The sequence below is a fragment of the Rhinolophus sinicus genome, chromosome 2, assembly GCF_057876585.1.
Source record: "Rhinolophus sinicus isolate RSI-liver-muscle chromosome 2, RSI-T2T, whole genome shotgun sequence".
Classification (NCBI taxonomy): Eukaryota; Metazoa; Chordata; class Mammalia; order Chiroptera; family Rhinolophidae; genus Rhinolophus; species Rhinolophus sinicus.
The window spans coordinates 174,455,843-174,477,149 of NC_142502.1; the positions used below are offsets into that span (position 1 = coordinate 174,455,843).

Consider the following 21,307-nt stretch of genomic DNA (forward strand, 5'->3'; position numbering starts at 1 on the left):
TATAAAAATAATACAAAGAAAAACAAGATAAAATCACAATATGATTTAGAGGCTCACAAGCCTGGAGCTAGTGGGGGTAGGACTGTGGAAGAGGGAAGACTGAATGGAATTTTTCCCCAGCAATGAAGGCTACATGTGCAGATGAGACGGGAATGGAGTTCTCTGGAGAAGAGAGAAAGCCATGTTTTATGTCACAAGTAGGACAAGTGGCCAAGGGGGGCTTCAGAGAACAGGTGATGATGGATGAGCTGGATCTTAATGCAAGAGTTCAATTTTCCTGGGTGGATGGAGAGAAGGAAGGGTGTTTTAGTTGGGGGAATAGCATGGACAAAGAGATGGAGGCTTGAGAAAATAGTGTTCATGGGAGTGGGAATGTTGTGGGTGGTTCAAGTGCCAGGATGCAGGATGGAGAGGTGGAAGATGGCCTGGGAAAGAAGCCAAGACCAAGGGGTAAACCACCTTGTTTACTGGTAAGGAGCTTGGCTCTTTCCTGTGGCCCAAAAGGAAAGGATTGCTGAGCACAAGGCAAATGTCACTAATCAGACATTCTCAAAGAAGGGTTGGAGTCCAAAAGGGCATCTGATTGTGAATAAACATAGTTCCTTGATTTGAAATCAAGCACCTTGAATTCAAATCAAGCACCTTGAATTCAAATCAAGCACCTTGATTTGAAGTACAGGTTATTTTCAGTACTTCCACCTCTGTGACTCCTCACAATTTACTTTTGCTTTTTTTTTAAAAGGAGGGCGCAGCTCACAGTGGCCCATGTGGGGATCTAACCAGCAACCTTGATGTTATTAACGCCACGCTCTAACCAACTGAGCTATCTGGCCACCCCTGATTTTGCTTCTTTACTCCAGTTAAGGAAGAGTCTCTTCCACCTGCAGGTTTGAGTGCTGTCCTCTCCTTCCTGGCCTGACATTTGGGATTGGAGCCAACCCAGAACTCCAAGGCCAGTCTTGGAGAAGATTGAGACCACTCTGCCCGTTCATGGCCATGGGAAGGGCTCAGATATCACAAGGAAAGTACTTCAGCTACTCTTAACAGAGCACTCCTCCCCGCCCCCCATTAATAGTCTAAAGTTAAGAGCATTCTCTTTGGGGTTTGTGGCATAGGAGAGAACCTACCCTGGGCGAGGTCCTTGGGGAGCATGTGGGGGTGGAGGGCAGTGCCACTCACCTTCACACCCCAAGAAGGCAATCTGTTCTGGGCCTCAGGTGTGTGACTCCTGACCTTCTCTGCCCCAGGCCCCTGCCTTCCACCCCTCTCGGGGCCCCAACCTGAAACAGAGGGATTGTGATTCATGGTGACATCTTTACACCAGTTTCCAAACTTTGGGGAAATCTGAGGTATTACGGACGTCCTCCCTTTGCGGTGATATTTACCTGCAAATGCAAACGAGGTCAATGCCAGCCCAAACACGCACACAAGTAATTTTACCCTCTACTCAACGACCTCAGAGGGCGCACCGGGCCCGCCCTACACCGGAGTGCTAAGCCGGCTGGTTGTCTCAGCTGGAGACCTGACACCGTCCTTAATTAAGTTGTTTCCTGAGGGCTGCCAGCTGTGTCTTTCGCGGGACAGTGTTAATTCCAGCCTCGGAGGGCAGAGATCCAGCCCCCTTTCCGGGCGCGTCTTCCCTTGCGCTCAGCGCCTACCTGGAAACCCCCCTCCTGTGCTCCGTGGCCCCCCTTCCTATGGACGGGGGAATTGCTTGTTACGCTGCCCGGGAAGTTCACGTCCAGCGCCCACTCCGGCGACGTATATAAGGACCTAGGACAGCGACCGGGACCAGGAGGCGGCGAAACAGGAGAAAGAAGGGAAGAAAAGTGAAGGACCGACAGAAGCCGCCTAGCATCCTCTCTACCGGGCAGCGGGAGTCGCCCAGATAGCAGCCACCCCACGACAGGTAAGGGTGCAGCGGCGCGGAACGTCGCTTTTACCCCGGGACACCCTACCCCGGGAACGCGGGAAGCTGTCGCCCGGCTCCAGTCGCCAACCTGAGGCGCCTTTCGCTCGGCGCGGTCCGGAGTCCTTTGAAAACTTTTGGTGTGGGAAGTCACCGGCAGCAGAGCCGCGAGGGCCAGCTCCGGACGGTGGGTGAAACGGCTGCGACGCTGAGCGGTGTCCTCCAGGAGCTGCCGGCCGCGTTTTCCCCCCGGGGAGTGGGGCTGCTAACACCCCTTAGATTCCTACCCCCTTCTGGGGAGATCTCAGGAGAGCCCGGTCTCTTGGTCCCTCTTCCTCCCAATTTTCTGGGTAGGTGTCACTTAAAAGATACCATATACTCTAGCGCTAGTCAACGTTGGAAATGGGGGCAGGAGAGAAAAGGCTAAAAGCCACAATCAACTCCTTGCATCCTAGACTTTTTTTTTTTGATTCAGATTCCCAAATCCTCTTTTTTCTGCTCACTTTAGCGCACCCGACGTGCCTGCGCTACGATGATTCGGGTCTCCTCTAGGAGATAGCTGGGGTTAAAAGAGGTGGCCCGGGCGGGAACTATCCGAGGTCCTGAACCATCCTGCCTGTCCCCTCAATGGGACGGCAGGGTGGACCTTCTATCCCGCTCAGGGCGGAAGCAGCCATTTGAAGTGGCGGAGGCTCATTCAAGGGGGGTTTCCAGCGAAGGAGAGGGAGTCTTCAAGGCATTTGGATCCCCCCAATTTTTCGTGTATAAATGGGGAGGTGGTGGTTCTCACAGAATGACTGGAAGGAGTCAAGGAATGTAAAAGTGTGCATTTGTTTTGTCAGTTGTTAAGATATGTTCAGTTTATGGCTTATTTAATGACTTAATCCTTCCACGCTTTTGTTTTAGGACTTCATGCATGTGTACCATGCTGCAAGGACAAAATTCTGCACCTCTGCTCTTCTAATCTTTACAGAAGGGCATGGCCACTGTGCAATTTTACAGTAGCACACAAAATATTTTGTTTAGCTCACAGAGAATTCACCCATACATATGAAGTTCTAACAAGTGTAGTTCTATCGTAAAGCTAATGTCAAAATCAACAAAGTACAGATTTCTATTTAGTTTTCCAAGGCTTTCAATGATTGGATTATAACCCTCTCCCTACTTACAAAAAGTACAATATTTGACATCTCCCCATTACTATATTACTTTTTAAAAATGGCACAAGGCAATATTTATACAGTGTAGAAAAATAGAGACTACACACAAGCAAAAAGAAAACCTGTTACTTTCAGGAAACAATCTTTTTAGCAGTAGAATGGAGCTCTGAGAGGGCGGGGAGTGATAAAATTACCACGTGTACAACATAGCTAGTGGGACAAAAGATAAGGAAATGCTCTCAGGGGCTTTTCAGGGAGGCTTTAAATCATGAGGTAGGTTTTTAGAAAGTGGAAATCATTTCAGAACGGCAATTTTGAGGAGACTTGAAATACAGTTGAGGGGACTGTCAGACCTGTATGATTTTACTTCTTTCTCTACTGATGTGTTCTTTTACCCTTGCCTACAGTGATATATAACTACCGTTTTCCTGTTTCTCTTGTAAATCTGGGCACTTTTCTGACCCAAATGTACTGTGTGGTCTCAGGGCTTTAGTATAAATTGCCTTGTCCACCAAGTTCAGGCTTCATACTTGAACTGGAGAATTAAAAGGCTACAACAGGAGCATCTTGTCCCTGGTCAGGACTGGCCATCAAGGTGGACCAATGCTCTCCCAGTTGCCCCTTCAGCCTGAGATGCTGAAGGGCCAGCTCACTGGCTGCCAACGCCATCTAATGGCTGCTCTGAAAACACTCAGGTGGTTCCTGGCCGCCATTCAGAAGGAAGCCCTGAGCTGGCTCAGCTTTTGGGGAAACGAGTGGGGGTGGGGCAGAGAGAAGGAAGTGGCTTCCTGAAGTAGACAATGAAAGCCAGAGAGAACTTTCACTTCCAAAGCTTTCCCTATAAAATAAATTTTGCCCACGCCTCCACTAATGAGATATTTATTTCAGGCAAACATTTTAAAATGCAAATGTGCATTAGGAGAGACAAACAATTAGTCATCCTCACCTTAATGTGAATTACTTTTCTCATCTAATTAGGTTTCTTTCTAACAGCTGGGTTGAGAAGATCTTCTGAAATCCAAAATGATTGTGTGGTTGGTGGTGAGAACTTGGGGTCACTTCAGGGGGCTGGCCTGGGTGAAGGGGTACCTGGCAGCATGAAACCTAGAGGGCTGGTGAAAGGGTTGGGCATGAGGGACAAAAGGCAGCATCAGGAAGCCTTGGTGCTCCCCTCTTTACTGCATCCTGACCTCTTGAACTCAGCATCTGCCCAGAGGTTCTTCCTGACATGGGAGGTCATTCCCTTCTGCTCTGTGTGTCCATCTCCTTCCCTTCTACACTGACAGCATCTTTAATCCAACTATTTCAGAGAAACTCAGAGAAACTTAGAGAACAAGTGATCTGACATCTAATGTGTTCAGAAGATGAGTCAGTTTTAAAAGAATGGGGGTCTGCTATAAAAATAAGTCTCTCCGAAGATGCAGCGGTCTGGGAATAGTGACCACCTGAGTGACTTGTGTACAGGGCATCAAAATGGGTTGGCTAAGGTTTTGGCTAAATTGGCCAGAGGTTTTATTTGCTTCTATGTAAACCAACTATTCATAGGAAATAGTTTCTGAGGAGTGGTAGGGTCATGGTGCGGAGGAGGGAAAAAGACCATCTTGAGCAGGAGTTTCAGGGTCCTGTCTTTCCCAAGTTTCTTTTTGGATCTGGAGTGTCAGAATTATAGCTTCATGAAGGTGGAGAAGTAGGAAAGTTCTGCGCTGGAAACAGGAGAACTTAGCCTTACCTTGTTATGAACACCCAAGTTATTCTCTCTCTCTGGGCCTCAGCTTCCCCATCTCTCAAACAGAGGCTGGACCAAACGACGTCCAAAAGAGCTTCCAGCCCTAACCTCCTTTAGGGTCTGATTTTAACAGGAGATAAAGGAGAAATTGCACACGCTTTGCCCAGGTCCCACTTCCCTCCTCTCTACCACAACTTGTACCGCCACCCTGCACACCAAACTTCTCCTTGAACTGCTCCTGTCCTCAAAAAGCCTTGCACTCCACAAGCGATTGTGTTGTTTATGTTGGCTCCTGGTCCTTCCTGGTGAGTGGCCAACATTGTTCTGCTCCTTGCAGGGGTCCCACCAATCTTGTTTTCCTCTGCAGAGCCTCAGCCTGCCTGGAAGATGAGGAGATCGTGCGGTGGTCGTTCGGTGGCCCTGCTGCTGGCCTTGCTGTTTCAGGCCTCCCTGGAAGTGCGTGGCTGGTGCCTGGAGAGCAGCCAGTGTCAGGACCTTACCACGGAAAGTAACCTGCTGGTACGTGGGCCACGGCCGTCATCTTCATCTGGGCATCAGATGGAACTGGGACTGGGGCTGGGACAGTGCAAAAGGAAAGTGTATGGGGAAGGGGAAATTCATTCCCAGAGATATGGGTAACTCAGCCCAGGGCAGGAACAGACCCCCTGGGATGAAGTCAGCATTAGGTCAAGAAGGGGAGGAAGCAGCTTCAGCGAGATGGGCCTGATCTGCAATTGCTGCTAGATTATCTTTACTTCCTGTCTTTTTGTATGGAGATCCCACTCCATTTAAGCTATTCAGAGATAGAAGCATTAAAATAATACTGATACGACTAATAGTAATAACAATAGTTGCTTCTCATGGGAACCTACCTTTTCAATCCTTTAGCTCCCCCATTATTCCTTTAAAAATAACCTCATGTCATTTGCCATTTTCATTCCATTTTTCTTCCCTTTCTATCTACCACCAGTTACAAACCCAGCTAGGTTGTACCGCAAATCATCTCTAGAGGGAGAAGGAAAACGCAGGTGCCATTTTCCTCTAACTGGTTCAAAATGTCTCATGGTGCTGTTTCTGGAGGACTGACCTTCTGCAACCTTTCCAGAAGCATGTAAATGTCCTTTGTGCCAGGCTGGAACTCCCTCCAGGTCACCACAGAGAGTGTGTGTGTGTGTGTGTGTGTGGCATAGATGAGAAGTGATAGCAAGTCAAGGACTAAAACACACACTGCTGGTGTCAGTGACTGAGTTTCATCCTGCTGCCTGGTGAGGGTGAAATAATTCACTATATTCTGTGTGTTTTGTCAATGGAGAAGCTGAGTTAAGATAATAGAGAGACTTTCTCAAAAACACGGAGCAGGTTGCATGTGGAATATAAAATAGAAACAAAGAGCCCAAGGAATTCTGAGGGTTCTATTCAGAGAGACCCAAGAAACTCTTGATTGGAGACACTCACTGCACAGCCTCCCCTGTTGGGAGCTCACCAGGAAAAGAGCACCGGCCATGGCCCATGTTTTCTAGGCCCAGTTCTGTCACCAATGAGCTGTGGAACCTTGCCAAGGTCCTTTTCCCTCTCTGAGCCTCCTGTTTCATGTGTCCAGGGGAGAGGAGTATAAGATAGTTTTTATTTTCCCCTGTTAATATTCTGCAGTGTTATAATTTTAAATCCCTGGAGTATGACATTCCCAACTCAACAGAGTGTATGGGATCCTTCTGTTTCTGCCTTTGCAGTCCTTAGTAACTGAAGGTTGCAGCCTATAGGTCATTTTCCTAAGCAAATGTGTACCACAGTTGAATTGTCTCGTTAGCGAGAACAGAGACACAGGCTCCATGATGCATGCAATGGAAATAATCCTGGCTTCCCCCCCACCCCTCCAGTCAGAATGAGGTGACAGGGAAGTGAACCACCCCCTTCCAAAGCTCACTGATTGGGGAAAGTACAGGATCAGCTCAGAAGACTTGGAAGTGCCAAAGTGCCAGATAGGTGTGGGAAAGTTTGGAAGCACGGTGCTGGGACGTGGCTGGGGTAGAGCATGAGGTAGGCTTGCAGATCACTGGGGTAAGGTTGAGGCATTATTGAAAACACAGGCTCTACCAGGCAGACTTCTACTTCTCCCACCCGGGGAGAATCTCCCGTTTCAGCCAATGCCCCACCCAGACTCCAATTGAACCATATTTATTTATTCAGTTTTCAGTAGGTGTCAACAACTAGCATGGATTGATTAATTCCTATATATGAGGCATATAACGGTCAGTTGCTGACTCTACTCACAAAATGTGTGGTGCAAGAAAATCAACTAGGGGATGGGCTATTTGTTACAGTTCCCCGGCAGATGTACGAAGGGGAACAGGGGACAAAAGAGGCGATGCTTAAGCTGGCTCTCAGATGTCCCTGGTTGCCAAGAGGACGGACGGGGTGGCAGACGTCCTCGGCAGGGAAGCCCCTGCAGCAGAGGCCCTGGCTCCTGGCCTCACACGTGGTGACGGCGTGGAGGACGCAGGCGCCGCGCAGGGCGCTCCGAGGCCGAGGCCGAGGCCGGGCTGGGTGGGTGGGTGTGGGGGCTGCAGGCAGCGGGCGGTGCTCACGAAACCCGCTCTCCCGCAGGCCTGCATCCGGGCCTGCAAGCCCGACCTCTCCGCGGAGACACCCGTGTTCCCTGGCAACGGCGACGAGCAGCCGCTGACCGAGAATCCCCGGAAGTACGTCATGGGCCACTTCCGCTGGGACCGCTTCGGCCGCCGAAACGGCAGCAGCAGCGGCGGCGGCGCGGGCCAGAAGCGCGAGGAGGAGGTGGCGGTGGGCGAAGGCGGCGGCCCCGGGCCCCGCGGCGATGGCGCCGAGCCGGGCCTGCGTGAGGGCAAGCGCTCCTACTCCATGGAGCACTTCCGCTGGGGCAAGCCGGTGGGCAAGAAGCGGCGCCCGGTGAAGGTGTACCCCAACGGCGCCGAGGACGAGTCGGCCGAGGCCTTCCCCCTGGAATTCAAGAGGGAACTGGCTGGCGAGCGGCCCGAGCCGGCGCTCAGCCCCGAGGGCCTGGCCGAGGGCGTGATGGCCCGGGCCGACCGGGAGTACCGCCTGGTGGCGGAGGCGGAGGCTGAGATCGTGGCGAAGGACGAGGGGCCCTATAAAATGGAGCACTTCCGCTGGGGCAGCCCCCCCAAGGACAAGCGCTACGGGGGCTTCATGACCTCCGAGAAGAGCCAGACGCCCCTGGTGACGCTGTTCAAAAACGCCATCATCAGGAACGCCCACAAGAAGGGCCAGTGAAGGGCCAAGGGGCTCTACCCCCGGGAAGTCGACCCTGAAGCCCCCTCTCCTCGCCCGCCGGCCGCCTCCCGGCTTGGGTGTGCCCCTGGCTCAGGCAGTGGGAGCGGCACACACTCAGTCTGTTACAGCTGTCTGTAGTTAGGAAATAAATAAAACCTCTCAAGTTTCACAGCTGCCTCTGACTTTGTCGACAGGGTGAATAAAGTAAAAAATACATATCCAGTAAATAAAGAGCAGCATACAGTGGAGGAGAGGCATAATGGTTTCCACGTAACCAAGTGGCAGTATATTTCACAGGACCGGGTGGAAATCAAAAGAAAATGTACTTCTCTACCCGCTGAATAAATGGGCCTTCAAGGGGCCAAATAGTTTTAGTGATGGCTCAGGGTGGCTACGTTTCCCACCCTCTGCTGGGTAGGGAAAGACGGCTGGGCTATAATTTGCATCAAAAGGCTGGATTCCCACAAGAGTGACCGTGGCCGCTGTCCAACTCCAAGAGCCAGCCAGACATTGATGAAGCCCAATGCAACCGGAAGGGCCCTCCGGGCTGTAAGGTGGGAAGCTGTGGTAATGCCCCGGTATCTAGCTATCTGTGTGACCTTAGGCAAGTCTCTGAACCTCACCAAGATTTAGTTAATCTTCCCCCTACTTTCTTAGTTTGTGGGCGATTGTGTGGATTAATGAGAAAATGGATGTGATCATTTTATCACTGAGAAGCTAAGTGTGAGAGGTTAGGGTTGGTATCAGTTCAAATTTACACTCCTAGATACAAACATTCTCAAACACATGGTCTCATCCACATAGATACACACCCATGGAGACATTTCTATAAATAAAACACAATATACACAGATGCTTCCAGTTTTGCAGGCTCAAGCCTTGAGATCTCTCTATCTTGCATTCCCTGGCTCAGGAGCCACAAGTCTCCCCGTCCCAATTTTCCATCATTTCCAAACTATAGGACATGGTGTGCGGGGCCCTTGTCAATGAAGTTCACTTTCCTTACCAAACACCATTTCCCATGTCCCCGCCTACGGATCTTCTCACTTCTCCCATCCTCCTCCACCCTCTGCCTGGAATTCCCTATTTTCCCCTGCCATTTTGAATGTTACCCCTTTTTCAATAAGAGCGCAGGCTCAAGTCCACTTCCACTGGGAAAGCTGTGATTTCTTCCAGCCATGCCTGCTCATTCTCAAGGGCAGTCAGCCCCTCCAAAATGGAGGGCATGCAGTCTGGCTCAGATGGCAACTTTCTTGCTGCACGTATGTCTTATGTTCTCTCAGGGAAACCTTGGGCTCCACAAGGGCAGAGGCCCAGAGATGGGTTTCTTTAATACGCCCTCATTATGTTTTCACAATGCTGGGGCCACGGGTTTGCAGCCACATGCATTTCCAATTCATAAGAGACTCACAGATACTTACATATGGAGATGCACACAAACATGTCACTGTATTAGACATATCAGTGGGTGGTATAGATCAAAGCCAGCTGGGACACATTTGTGTATGGCACGTACACACATACCTTCATATTTTGATGCTCTAGGAGTTCACAACGAAAGAAAAGTGGAATGCACCCTGGGAAGTCCTGATGTAAGGGGATTCAGAAAGCCGGATTCCTAAGATAAAGTCTCCCCCAATACGGGTTATATGAAATGGGGCTAGATTCTAGTCACTATAATGAAGAAATGGCCCAGGCTTTCCCAGCGGAGGATGCTCCTGTGCTGGGAATCCCGGGCCTCGTGTTTACATCTTGGTAGCATCCTCTCGCCTAACCTCCTTCCTTTTGAGGCAACTGAAGTAATGGCAGGTGGGGGTGGCTAAATGTCAGCGGTTAATGTTGGTATTTTCAGATCCTGTTTGCATCTCAAAAAACCATTTACTTTAAAGAATTCAAATAGACAACCATGTGGTGACAACATTAACATTTATTTGAAAAGGGCATCATAAAGACACACTGGGAAATCATACCTAATAGTCCTAAAGAATGATCTTGCTAAGTGTCCTTCTTCCTACACTCCTCTTTCCCCTTCTTTAAAACTAATCTGCCTCAATGAGTTTACAGAAAACTTCCACAGGCACTAATTCTGCACTCCCATATAAATACATCAGCTATTATATACAGATATCGTCAATGATGGACTATATTACACACATGCACACACACGGGCACACACACTCCCAGCCAGGTCATGAAGGTCTAAATGGATACAGACATGTTATTATGTCTGCAGCATTCGTGGATTTACAGCTCTGCACTCCACAGGCCAGAATCAAGTGCGATGGAGGAAGAGCTCAAAAGGGGAAGGTGATGAGGCCCCAAGGTCCCCTGAAGGAGAAAAGTCCTGGTCTATGTGGCTGGTGCTAAGAGAGCACAGCAAACTGCCTTCTGACCCCAACAGGCACAGAGTCCCAGTCGCAGCCCGTGTCTTCTCCTACCTCCCCAGCTGACCAGGCCCATGACGACCATTCTTCTGTAGACATGGCCAGATTTGGGATAAGGGGTCAGGAGGTTTCTAGGGTTAATGGGATGAAGAAAGACACTGCCCTAAACTGTCTCATTTCAGCGCCACTGTCTGCCATGGTCTACGGGTCAGGGGAAGTGGGCGTGGCCCGCCCAGATGCGCTAATCTCCTTGTCTACCTTAAACATAGTACTCGGCTCAACAGCTCGGGACAAGTCTTTTCCCACAGCGCCCCACTCCCCCCACCCCACCCCCGGCCAACTGCCATTTTATGGTCATGAAGAGGAATTGGGAAAAATACGCTCATTTCTCAACGATACTCTCTGTGTCCAGGTCAGAAGGCCTGGGGACAATGAAACAGGAACTGGAAGGTATCATGACCCAGGAGTCCCCAGGGAAGCCCAGAGTTCTGGCCTGGAAGCCATTCAAAGGTATCCCAAGGCTATTCTCATTCTTAAGCCAGTTGAAACATGTCCTCTGGGCAAAGGTCATGTCATGCATATATGATCCTCGTGCTTCTTCAAGCACTGAAGTCACTTCCAGCCCCACCTTTTCACTGCTCATCCGATTATACTTGCATATGAGGTAGAGGGCTGGATAGAGGAGAGTATCTGAGGACTTTCCTAGTTCTTCTGCTCGGCTTGGGTTCTTTCTCTGGTGAGGAGATGTTTAGGAATCAAGAAACCACTTATTTCTACTTTTATGAGAGGAAAATGGGAAGAGGCACATGGCACTGGGGACCCCATTACAAGGAAAACAGGATCACCCTGGTGCTTTCTGCTCACCTGCTCCTTATGCACTAACATGACTCAACCAAATTAATACAACTTCCAAATCTCAAATACATTCACATCTATTAAGTTCTGTCAATGGAGTGCTAACCAACCCTACCCCTTGCCCATGAAGAAACGGTCCTCTGGCTTTGGGAACAGCTGGTCTGGATGGGTTTGCTGGCTCAAAATCACAACAGAGAAGAGTAGCAAAAAGGGTCAGTCACAAGACACAGTGCTGTCAGATGCTACAGGGTTCGGAAGGTAGGAAGCAGTGACGCTAAGCCAAGGGCCTGGGTACCCACCAAACTCTGCTTTGTCTCTCTTCCCAGGACTTGTGGTGGGGCAGGGGGTGGTGGTGAAGGAGACTGCTTAATTTAACATTGCATTGTCTGTTTGAGTTAACACTTACCTTAAACTTTCTGATTCTGGGGCATATTTGGCCAGAATCCAGGTTCTACTTCCTGTCAGCAGCTAACCTAATATTCTACTGAATGTACATTTAAGTTGAAATTGAGAAGAGGGCACTCAAAAAAAAAAAAAGAAAGAAAAAAAGAGGCCAGTTCTCCAAGAGAAACATGTCTTTGCTATGTAGCTGTGCTGTGAAAAAAAAAGCTCCTTTGGGCAGATATAGAGGAAACAACAGAGTGCACGAACAATGGGAATCCTGTACCTTTTTCCTCACCGTTCGCAGGGTGGGCATGAGGGAGAGACATCTGAGTGGACCTATAAGTGGCTGGCTCTAGAAAGAGGCTCCAGAGCCACAACTCCCACATCCCAGAACCAGGCCCCCAAGGGCAATGCTCAGGGTGCAGTCGCCATGGAGTTGAACCCTAAAGTCAAATAGGCACAAGAGAGAAATGGGGTTTTTCATTGAAGCTGAGCAGGAGCTACAGATGGGAAGATCCTGTGAGGAAAGACGTGTTTGTGGCTCAAGGTTCAGATGGCCTGTGACATTTCTTCCCAAGGCTACTTGCCTTTAAGTTTGTTTCAAGTCTATGAAACTGGGTTTCTTAACAAAGAGATACTAAAGTAAGGAGAAATCTCAGTTCATGCTTGTAATGTTGGGTTGAGCATTAGCCAAACGCCCTGGGGAGGGGTGGGAGTCGGGCCCCTGGGCCCTAGAACCATGCAGGCCATCCAGAAGCTACAGGCCCGCAGCACAGAGGCAGCCACCAAGGGGAACTACAGGGACAAGGGTCAGACAGCCCCTCCCCAAGACATCACTGCACACATAACGGGAAACGCATATATTAAGTTTCTCCTGGTTTGGGAAAATACACCTGTCTGTCCTCATAACCAGGCTCTCACTGAGCACCTGTGCAGGGTCATGCGGGGGTGTGACCCAAGGTGTCCCCAAAAGTCTGCCACCCCCTTAGCAGAAACAGCCTGCTCTGACATCACCCCACTCTGCCTAAACTTGTACCCTAAAAGGGATTCCTTTGGGTCCAGAAATCTACTCATCCTCCCTCTTTTGGCAAAACAAATTCTCCAGGGAAAAATCAGTTGGCCATTCACACCTTACTGTGAGCTTTATCAGCTCAGATAAGTTCTAGGAAGTCTCACTGGAAGAGAAGGAAAGAGTGATGTGGGGCCATAGGTGCTGCCACAGGAGGAGGCTCAGGTGAGGTTCTGTCAGAGCTGCTCGGGAGGCACAAAGCAGGGGGCCGAGAAGGGGGAAGCGGAGCGCACAGCAGACGGCCTCCTGGATCCCCCTCTACATGCAGACAGGTAGACAGGACTCAGGAAATGTAGAACCCAAAGGGGTCTCCCTACTCTCCCCACGCCTCAAGCTTTGCCAGTTGGCACTGATGTCCAGATTTTGTCAAAGTGTGAAGAAATCATTCCATTATCAGGTGCTGGATCCTTCTTTCCTCGAACAAAACATCCAAAAGGTTGACTTCTGACATTTTCGAGCACCAAAGTTCTCCTCCCCCCACTACCATTCCTTCCCAGCAACCCCCTCCAGCCCAGCCCAGCCAGGCCAGGCAGTGACGTGGGCAGGCCTGGGGCCCCTGCAGTTCCTCCTCCATTTGGGTCATCTAGAACCAGATTATCTAGTTCTGCCCTCCCTCAACCCAGAGACTGTAAAAACACATTGAGATCCTCAGGCATCAAAGAAAGAGCTCCACTCAGAGAAACATCCAGAAGGGAGAACTATGGGAAGGCCACACAAGCTCCCTCTGAACAAAGGAGGTGAGAAGATGCTACAGAGGGACCTGGACTTGCCCACTTCTGCCTGCTGCTCCTCCACAGGAGGCAGGCCCAGCCTGGGGAGAGCCAGCCCCCGCCATCAGCAGCTGCCTGCCCTTCACTTCATCCTTTGCTGCCCCCATGGTGTCTCTACCCCACCTCCTGTTATAAGGGCTCAGCACTAATTAATAATATTAAAAACCATAAAGAGACAACTGGTAGGGTAAGCAGGAGATTGGAAGAGACACCGGAGACGTGAGGGCCTGCAGACCAGAGGGAGAGGATGGTCTAGAGGAGCAGCCGCTCCATCCATCTCCAGCTTTCGCAGCCACTGCTTCCTCCCTATTGCAGTCTATGGCTTCCTTTGACCAATTGTGTCTCCAACTAGTTCCCTCCTGGGGGAATGGCAGCTGTGCCCCCCCCAGGCCCACCCCCATAAAAGCCTTTCACTTATTACACCAAGTAGGAGCTTCTCAGGATCTCAGCCTTTCTCTGGAGACCCCCGCTATTGTTGGTCCCTGGCTGACGCAAAGGAGGAGACAAAGGGTGCAAGTTAGAGGCTTATTGGTCCCAGGGGAGCAAGTGGCTGGTCACCCCAGGGAGGACAAGAGGGAAGAAGCGTAAGGACCTGGGGCTCCCCCTTGCTTAGCTGGGGAGATGCTGCCATCTACGGTGACCTTTTCTGAGATCCCAGTTAGATTTCCACGTAGTAGGGGTGGGAGTGAGGGCGAGCCCATCTCTCAGACCCTACCCCTCTAAGGAGCTCCACCTTTGGAGTTCAGTATACACACAGATCCGGAAACTTCATCTCGTAGACGGGGATGGAGTGGTTCTGAGGCTGGCCGTAGGCTGCGGTAATGGTTCCTGATGGGCTTGGCGGGGGCCTGGGGCAGGAACACATGGAGGAGAAAGGGATGAAGAGGGGGTTCTGGGGTCCCACCCCATGAAACCAAATGGAGCAGCTGATTTGTGTTTCTTTTCAAACAGGGACCAGGGCCTTTGTCACTCCACGGGTTCCCAGGTTTCAAGTTGTTCTAGAATCCACAGCTTCATGACAGGCTCTATAGTGCTTTAGAAAGTAAAATCTTAGCCCGGGACACTAGCGCTCGTGGCTTTTTTCCAGGGTTCGCTGAGCTGTCTCTTTCCCTCCCTAGTCTTGATTTCCTTTTCTGGGGAGAGTTAGTTGTTGACCTCAGCCCTGAGACAGAGGCTGGAGGGAGGGAGGACCGAAGGCAGGTGCAAGAGGAAGGTGGGAGAAAGGGGCCCAAGGCGACCACAGAGGTAGGGTCCCCAGGCCAGGGCTGCACTTACCGGATGGTGATTTCAAAGATCTGGTTGAGTTTGCTCTGCAGCAGTGATGCCTAGATACAAACAGATGGCGCGTGAGTTGGGGCTCCCCGCACCTCTGCGCGCTGTCACGCGCTCACCTGTCCAGAGTGTGCACTGAAGGTGCAGGCAGTGCAGCGGCAGGAAGAGAACAGTGGGTGCTTGTTCTCAGTGCTTGTCTGTGGGTTCAAGTCAGGTAGAGCCACCCAACGAAGCACAGAGGCAGCACAGAGGCCTGGAGGGGCAGCACAGAGGCCAGGGCGGGGGGCAGCACAGAGGCCTGGAACACCAGGACTTCAGGAGGCAGTTCTTTAAGGGCCCTTAGCCCCTGCAAGTGGGGCAGTCGGGCCTGCCTGGCACGGCACCAGGAGGCTCATAGCTGGTTCCAGCTTTTTCCTTAACTCCCAAGAAGCAGCTGTGCAAAAGTGGTGGGTTAGGGAACATGCTCTCTCCGGTCCCTTCTTGCTCCAGTTGAATCCACGCACACAGAGAGTGAGTTGTACAGTGTTCAGTAACTGGGTCTCAACTCTGAGCTCATGAAATGAGCAGCATCTAACTCTTGAGGTGGGACAAGCGGTTAGGATACTATAGCCCGCCCCCCCATCTATATTATACTTACACATAATATGAACTATGTATTATATATACAATAGAATAGAAAATCACATATATTTTTATTGAGAGGGGAAAGTACAATAAAATATGAGTTATTTGCAAATTCTAAGATGAACACGGTGACTAACAAATCCTGGCACATAAAATGAATGTCAAGAAATGCTTGTGCTCTTCCCTTAAGTATTGACATGAGCCTTCTTTCTACTGGTCTGGCACCCTCTCTTTCAAATCTCTCTTCCAAGGCTGGCTGTTCCATTCCTCTTGCCCGGAAGTGGGTCCTGCTGCAAACACTGGCCATCTTTCCTTCGCCACGGCCCCTCCCCCATCACTGGGTAACGTGTTGATCACAATGGCACCGACCGCACAGAGTTGTCATGAGAATGACATCAATTCATCACTGCATAGTGAGCGCTATTTACGCACTTGCTATTATGAGCACAATCATTATACTCTGTTTGATAGGAGCTGCTGAGGCCAGGGCTTCTTCCTTACATGAAAATTGTGAGGTCTGGAGCAGTGTATGACTAATCAAGTTTTTTGGTTCATGGGCAAACGATGCAGTGCCAGGCCGCTGTGGGCATCTAAACCCTAATTTCTGGGTGATAAAAGTGCCAAGATCTCCTAGAAACGCAGTCCTGCCCTGGGCCCAAATCCAGCGTCTCTTCGGTCCCTGAGGACTCACCCCTGTAATGCGTCACTTACCCGCGCGCCGCAGTGCGCTGCGATCTCCTCGAAGGGCGCCTTCTGGAACTTCTCCACCACCTGCCGCCGCCGTTCACGCTCCTGCTCCTCGACTGCCACACTGTCCACTGCAGCACAGAGAGCCAGGTCAGCCCTTAGGTCCTGCCCCACTTACGCGGGGCTGGGGTGGAGAAGACGGGAAGCTGGGTGGACTCCTCCCGGAGCTCTGTCTGTGAGGAAGCTCGGGCTCTCTCCTTGCATTGAATAGGGAGCGGAGGCAAGGAGGGCGCGGTGCCATTACATAGTCCCGGAGGGCTAGACCGTTTCTTGATTTTGCCTGAGGGCTCAGCCCCCTTCCTTGTTTAAGGGTTTGAGAAGTAGTTAAGTGGTCTCTTAAACTGGGCTTTTAAAGCCTCAAGTAGCAGGGAGTACTCTGGGGTAATTTGAAAAGGGACATCAACAATAGAAAAGCCAGACAGCACAAAAGCCAGCACAGAACCCCTGTGGCAGAGCAGTCTAAGGCCACTTAGGCTTCTAGTATTCCTCTTGGTCTCCAAAATGAGTTAGAACAAAAGGGGAGGGGTCTCAAATATGTCCATCACACTCTGTTTAAGAAGGTGAGGAGTGTGTACATTCAGAAAGTACCATCAATGACAACAAAGATAAAAAAGGTTTGGCATGTGAAGGCATAATTTGTCGTCAGTTATCAGAAAAATTCTCTCATTCAGAATACTTTATTGCTCAATAATTCAGACAGAAGAGGTAATACTGCATATTAAAATCTATTGCCATTATTAACGAAATAGTAATATGATTTGTTCTTAATATTTTTCATAGGTCAACTTGTTCTTTTGTATCACATTCTACCAAAAAAACAGTCAAAATATTTATACAAAATTACTTTTTACCTGACTGGCTGTAACCCTCAGTGGATTACTTTTAAAGGTGGTAGAAAAAGGGTTACCTGACCCAGGGTCCATGGGGCAACACTACTGATCCAGGAGAGCAGGACTTTTACTTGCAGCTTTGGTAGTTGTGATGAGTTTAGATGGCAGAAGCCAGCAGCCCCCGCCCTCACATCTGTGCTGAATCACCTCCAGAGGGCAGCAGGTGGGGCTGCACATACCCACCTGGCTTCCCAGGACCCAGGCCTCCCTTCCCTTCCCCTCCAATCAAAGCCCCCTGCCTCCCACTTACCAATGGCCTTCTTTAGAGTCTCATAGGTGATCTCCTCAGCAGGCACTCGCTGCGGGAGAGGGAACAGCAGTGTTTAGAAAGGTGGAGTGTGGGAGGGAACAGAGGGGAGAGGGGGGCCTTGGCATCCTCAGTTAAGTGGCAGCCTTTTACTTCTTAGAAAAATGTCTTGATGGGCAGAAACTTGCCCAGGACACCCACATTCTCAGCAGGGTCTCTGGAAGCTCCCCAAGAGCAGTGAGGTGGAAGTGGGGAGGCTAAGTCCTTATCAGAGTCTCACCTAAAAGAATTCATTGTCCCCTCCCCTAACTTATCCCATTAAGCCCAGTCGGAGGAAAGCTGTGTAATTCAAAACAATCTTCAGAGAACCCAACAGAAAATATTGGAAGCAAGAGGAGGCAGTTGGAAAATATAATCTCAAATGTAGATTCCAAGAATTGAATAACATATTTGAAGACTTATGATATTCAATTACCCACCAAGGTGATTTGAGGGTTAAATAAAGGTAAAAAAGGCAGAGGTTGGTCCAAGGACCTGGGTCACAGGATCTCAGTCCTCTGTAGAGCCTATAAAAGGTGGTAGAAAATAATAAAACCCAAAGAAGGGTGCTCCATGGATGTGTGGCCTGATGTGGAAAGTCAGATGCTGAAAACAGTGAAGGAATTTAGATTAAATTCCAGGAATTCCCCCACTAGACGATCATCTCCTTAGGCAAGACCCATGATTTAACCATATTCTATCATTTAAACACAATTTAAGTGAAAGAAACAGACACGGGAGTGAATGGCTTCATTGATAAAAAGTTCAAGAAGTGACATTAGTCAGGCTTGTGGCTCCCTTCGGGGGTGGGAGTGGGTGGGTGGTATGGAGGTGAAGCTATTGGGCAATGACGCTGTTCCATTCCCGGAACCTGGATGCGACTGCATGGATACGTTCCTTTTGTGCAAATTCATTGAGCTGTACACTTTTTGATTTGTTTGGCATTCAGTAAATACTTGTTTGCGTGTGAAAGGACAGAGATGTAAGTATGGGATAAAGTCATTCAACAAACATCAAGTGAGCACCAACTTGTGCAGGACTCTCGGCTAGTCACTCAGTAGACATGGAAAAAATATGTTAGCATAGGAATTACAAGCAAGCGAGAGCTGCACTGGACTATCATTCACTCTGAGGAGTCATCTTTGTACATCCATCCATTATCCACTGTCAGCACCGACCAACATCAGATAGTCACGTGCGAGGCGCTGGGGAACTGTGTGGTAGCAACAAAGAAAAGGATGGTCACTGGATGAGAGAGGGGTTCCTGGAGGAAATGGAACACAAGCTGGGCATTGAAGAATAGGCGATTCACGGGAGCAGAGGTGGAGAGGAAAGGTGATTCAGACATGGGATTCCATGCTAGCAAAGACACAGAGATGAAGGCGATGTCATGGGGGGACTGAAAGCAGACTAGTCAGAGTAGGACCGTGGATGTACACCAGAGAGGAGGGGGAAATAGAATGAGACAGTAGGGCCAGCCCAGACAATAAATGACTCTGAATGCCAGACACTGGGTTTGGAATTTGACCAAACCAGCGTTGATCAATCACTCCCTTCCTGTGAGTCTGTCATTTAAGGCTATAGGAAGCCACCACAGGATTCTAGAGGAGGTAAGGTTGGGCACGGTGAGTTGAAAGTGGAAAGAAATGTAGCACGGCAGACACCTGCTTTAGCTACCAGGCCACTCCTGGGCTGAGCAGACACTCGAAGAGGGAAGGAGCCCATATCGGTGATTCAGGCCACTGAGGCAGTAGGCAGCTGTGTACTCAGGTAACCACTTCTCCTCCTCCTGCTTCACTTTATTCAATTCCTGAGGGTATCTTAACTCTTGGGAAGAGAGCATCACACTGTGGGGTGGGGGTGGGGGAATAACAGCCCACTCACGCTGCAGTCCTAATGCATTTGCGGTTCCCAGTCCCTGTAGAGCTGGAAGGGCCTGGAGGACACCTGGTCCCATCTCACTGCACTTCTCCAATTAGCCTGAGTCAGAGCCTCCTTCCTTCCCTGGGAAGGTTCCAGAGAAGCTCTGAAAGGTCCTACACTGGAGGTCTGTCCCAATAAATAAAGAGTTGTGAACGTGGTTGAGGGCATGGTTACAGGAAGGCTTGATCTCGACCCCAGTGACTTCTCCTTGCTCCAGTCACATCTGGGGAAAGGCTCAGTGTCCAGGCTGTCCTCACAGCCACACCAGCCCGAATGGGCAGAAAATACTCCCGCCCAAGGACCCCACAAGTCTTCTTGTCCAAGATCCACCCAGGTGAGTACCCTCGCTGAGGTTTCCCCGACATTTCCCTTAACTGGAAGAGTCACCATTAAAACCATTAAAAAGTGCCCTGCATCTTGTGGCTTCAACTCCCTCAGGATTCCTTTCGTCCTCCTCCCTGCCCCGCCCCTATTTCTTTTGCAGTTGAGGGAGTAAATTTGGTATTTCTACTATGATTCCTTTTCCTCCCTTACTTGTGGGTACATCTGCTTTACTTTCTGAGATAGAAGAAATAATGGCAGGGGAGATCACACATGCTAATTTGAACAGAAATTAGATATTCACAGGCCTCACGAGAAGATGGAAGAGAGAGATCTTTGAGCTGCAGCTTTCTCTTTAGAAAAGCACCCTTATGGGTATATCTGGAAGAAACAGCATGGAAGCTGTTCTCACTCTCATCTCTCCTGTTAGGCCTTCCAATTCCCAACGTGAAGCACATCTGCCTCCACCGTGAAGGGGAATGACAACCGGCGAGTCTTGCAAGAGCGATATTTATGACACCCCCATGGGCATGTGTGTCAGGGGGAGATGGATACAAATAACTTTTCCCGACGGAAATATCTGATACATATGATGAGAGTCAGTAAGAAAGAAAACTTCCTTTGGAAATTTACTTTCCGTGCAAGCTTAAATGAGACACGCAGTGAATGGGGCCTGGAGTGTGTGACTGAAGAGGAGGCAGAAGCAGGTCCCCTCCTCTGGGGACACTGGGCTTCACCAGGACCACGTACCAGGAAGAGGACACTCACCTCCTCCTTCTCTGGGCTGTTCCTGGATTCCACCTCCACCTGCAGGGAAATGGTTTCTCCAATGCTCTTCCTCTTGGATAAGCGATCCTCATCTGGGAAAGAAGGAGCGAGAAGCTAGAGTTCCCAGCCCTCGGGGGCGAGCCAGGATCATGCCCTAATACTATCTCCCAAGCCCTGCGCCTTTGCCTGGTCCGCAGTCCTCTGAGGGCTCAGTGCACACGAAGGTCTTTTCGGCCCACCTGAGGGTGGTGAGTTATGCTCTTTAGGGCTAAGATTTTGAAATTACTGACGAGCACAAAGAAGATGCTTACGACCAGAAAGCATGTCTCAACTTGTGTAAGTGTCATCTGCTCATAGCACTAGTGGCTGCCAATTGTGTAGCATTTACTACGTGCATTTGCCTTCATTATTTCATGTCCTTCTCCCATCCACCCTCTAAGGCAGGTATTGTTAATATCCCTGTTTACAGTCAAGGAAACTGAGTCAGAAAAGCCAAGGGACGTATCTAAGATTTTTCAGGAAGTAAGGCACAGAGTACTGGGCCTGATTCTGCAGCCCATATGTGGCACAATGGGACCCATCTACAGGCCAGGCTACCTCATGGGCCGGGTACTCCCAAGGATCCTGCACTGAGGAGAGGCGGGGAAATCCGTAGGATCTCACCATAGCTTTCCACGGTGTCTTTCAGCTCTTGTGTGACAGCCAAGGTGCCGTGGAAGGCAACTGACGTCCCTTACCCACAGGCCCTTACCTGGCCAAGAAAAGGCAGAGGCAGACTTGCAAGTCCTTGAGCAAAGCTCATACCTGTCAGCTGAGGGATGTAGGGCAGGCAGAGCCTGTCTGAATTGTAGCCACTGCCCCCCAGGACCTCACTGATTTTACTCTGGCGGAAGAGGAACTCAATCACCACTTCATCAAGGTTCTGAGACAGCCTGGAACACAAAGGAGGGAA

The 21,307-nt window shown here is 50.0% G+C and overlaps 2 protein-coding genes across 4 annotated transcripts in view; one reads left to right on the top strand and one right to left on the bottom strand.

The window, feature by feature from the left end:
* Positions 1-1,740: 1,740 nt before the first annotated feature.
* POMC (proopiomelanocortin) lies at positions 1,741-8,231 on the top strand. Its single transcript, XM_074331763.2, has 3 exons — positions 1,741-1,909; positions 5,163-5,314; positions 7,400-8,231. The coding sequence occupies exons 2-3, from the start codon at positions 5,183-5,185 to the stop codon at positions 8,060-8,062; spliced, it is 795 nt and encodes a 264-aa protein (XP_074187864.2). The 5' UTR covers positions 1,741-1,909; positions 5,163-5,182; the 3' UTR covers positions 8,063-8,231.
* Positions 8,232-9,971: 1,740 nt separating this feature from the next.
* EFR3B (EFR3 homolog B) overlaps positions 9,972-21,307 on the bottom strand; it is a 117,264-nt gene continuing 105,928 nt past the window's right edge. For all 3 annotated transcript variants that reach the window (XM_019712762.3, XM_019712763.3, XM_088796256.1), the window contains 6 exons: positions 21,160-21,287; positions 20,356-20,447; positions 17,308-17,356; positions 16,132-16,238; positions 14,800-14,849; positions 9,972-14,372 (listed from right to left, as the gene is read on the bottom strand). In XM_019712762.3, the coding sequence (XP_019568321.1) occupies positions 14,267-14,372; positions 14,800-14,849; positions 16,132-16,238; positions 17,308-17,356; positions 20,356-20,447; positions 21,160-21,287 (532 nt within the window). In that variant the 3' untranslated portion in view covers positions 9,972-14,266. The remainder of the gene's footprint in view (positions 14,373-14,799; positions 14,850-16,131; positions 16,239-17,307; positions 17,357-20,355; positions 20,448-21,159; positions 21,288-21,307) is intronic.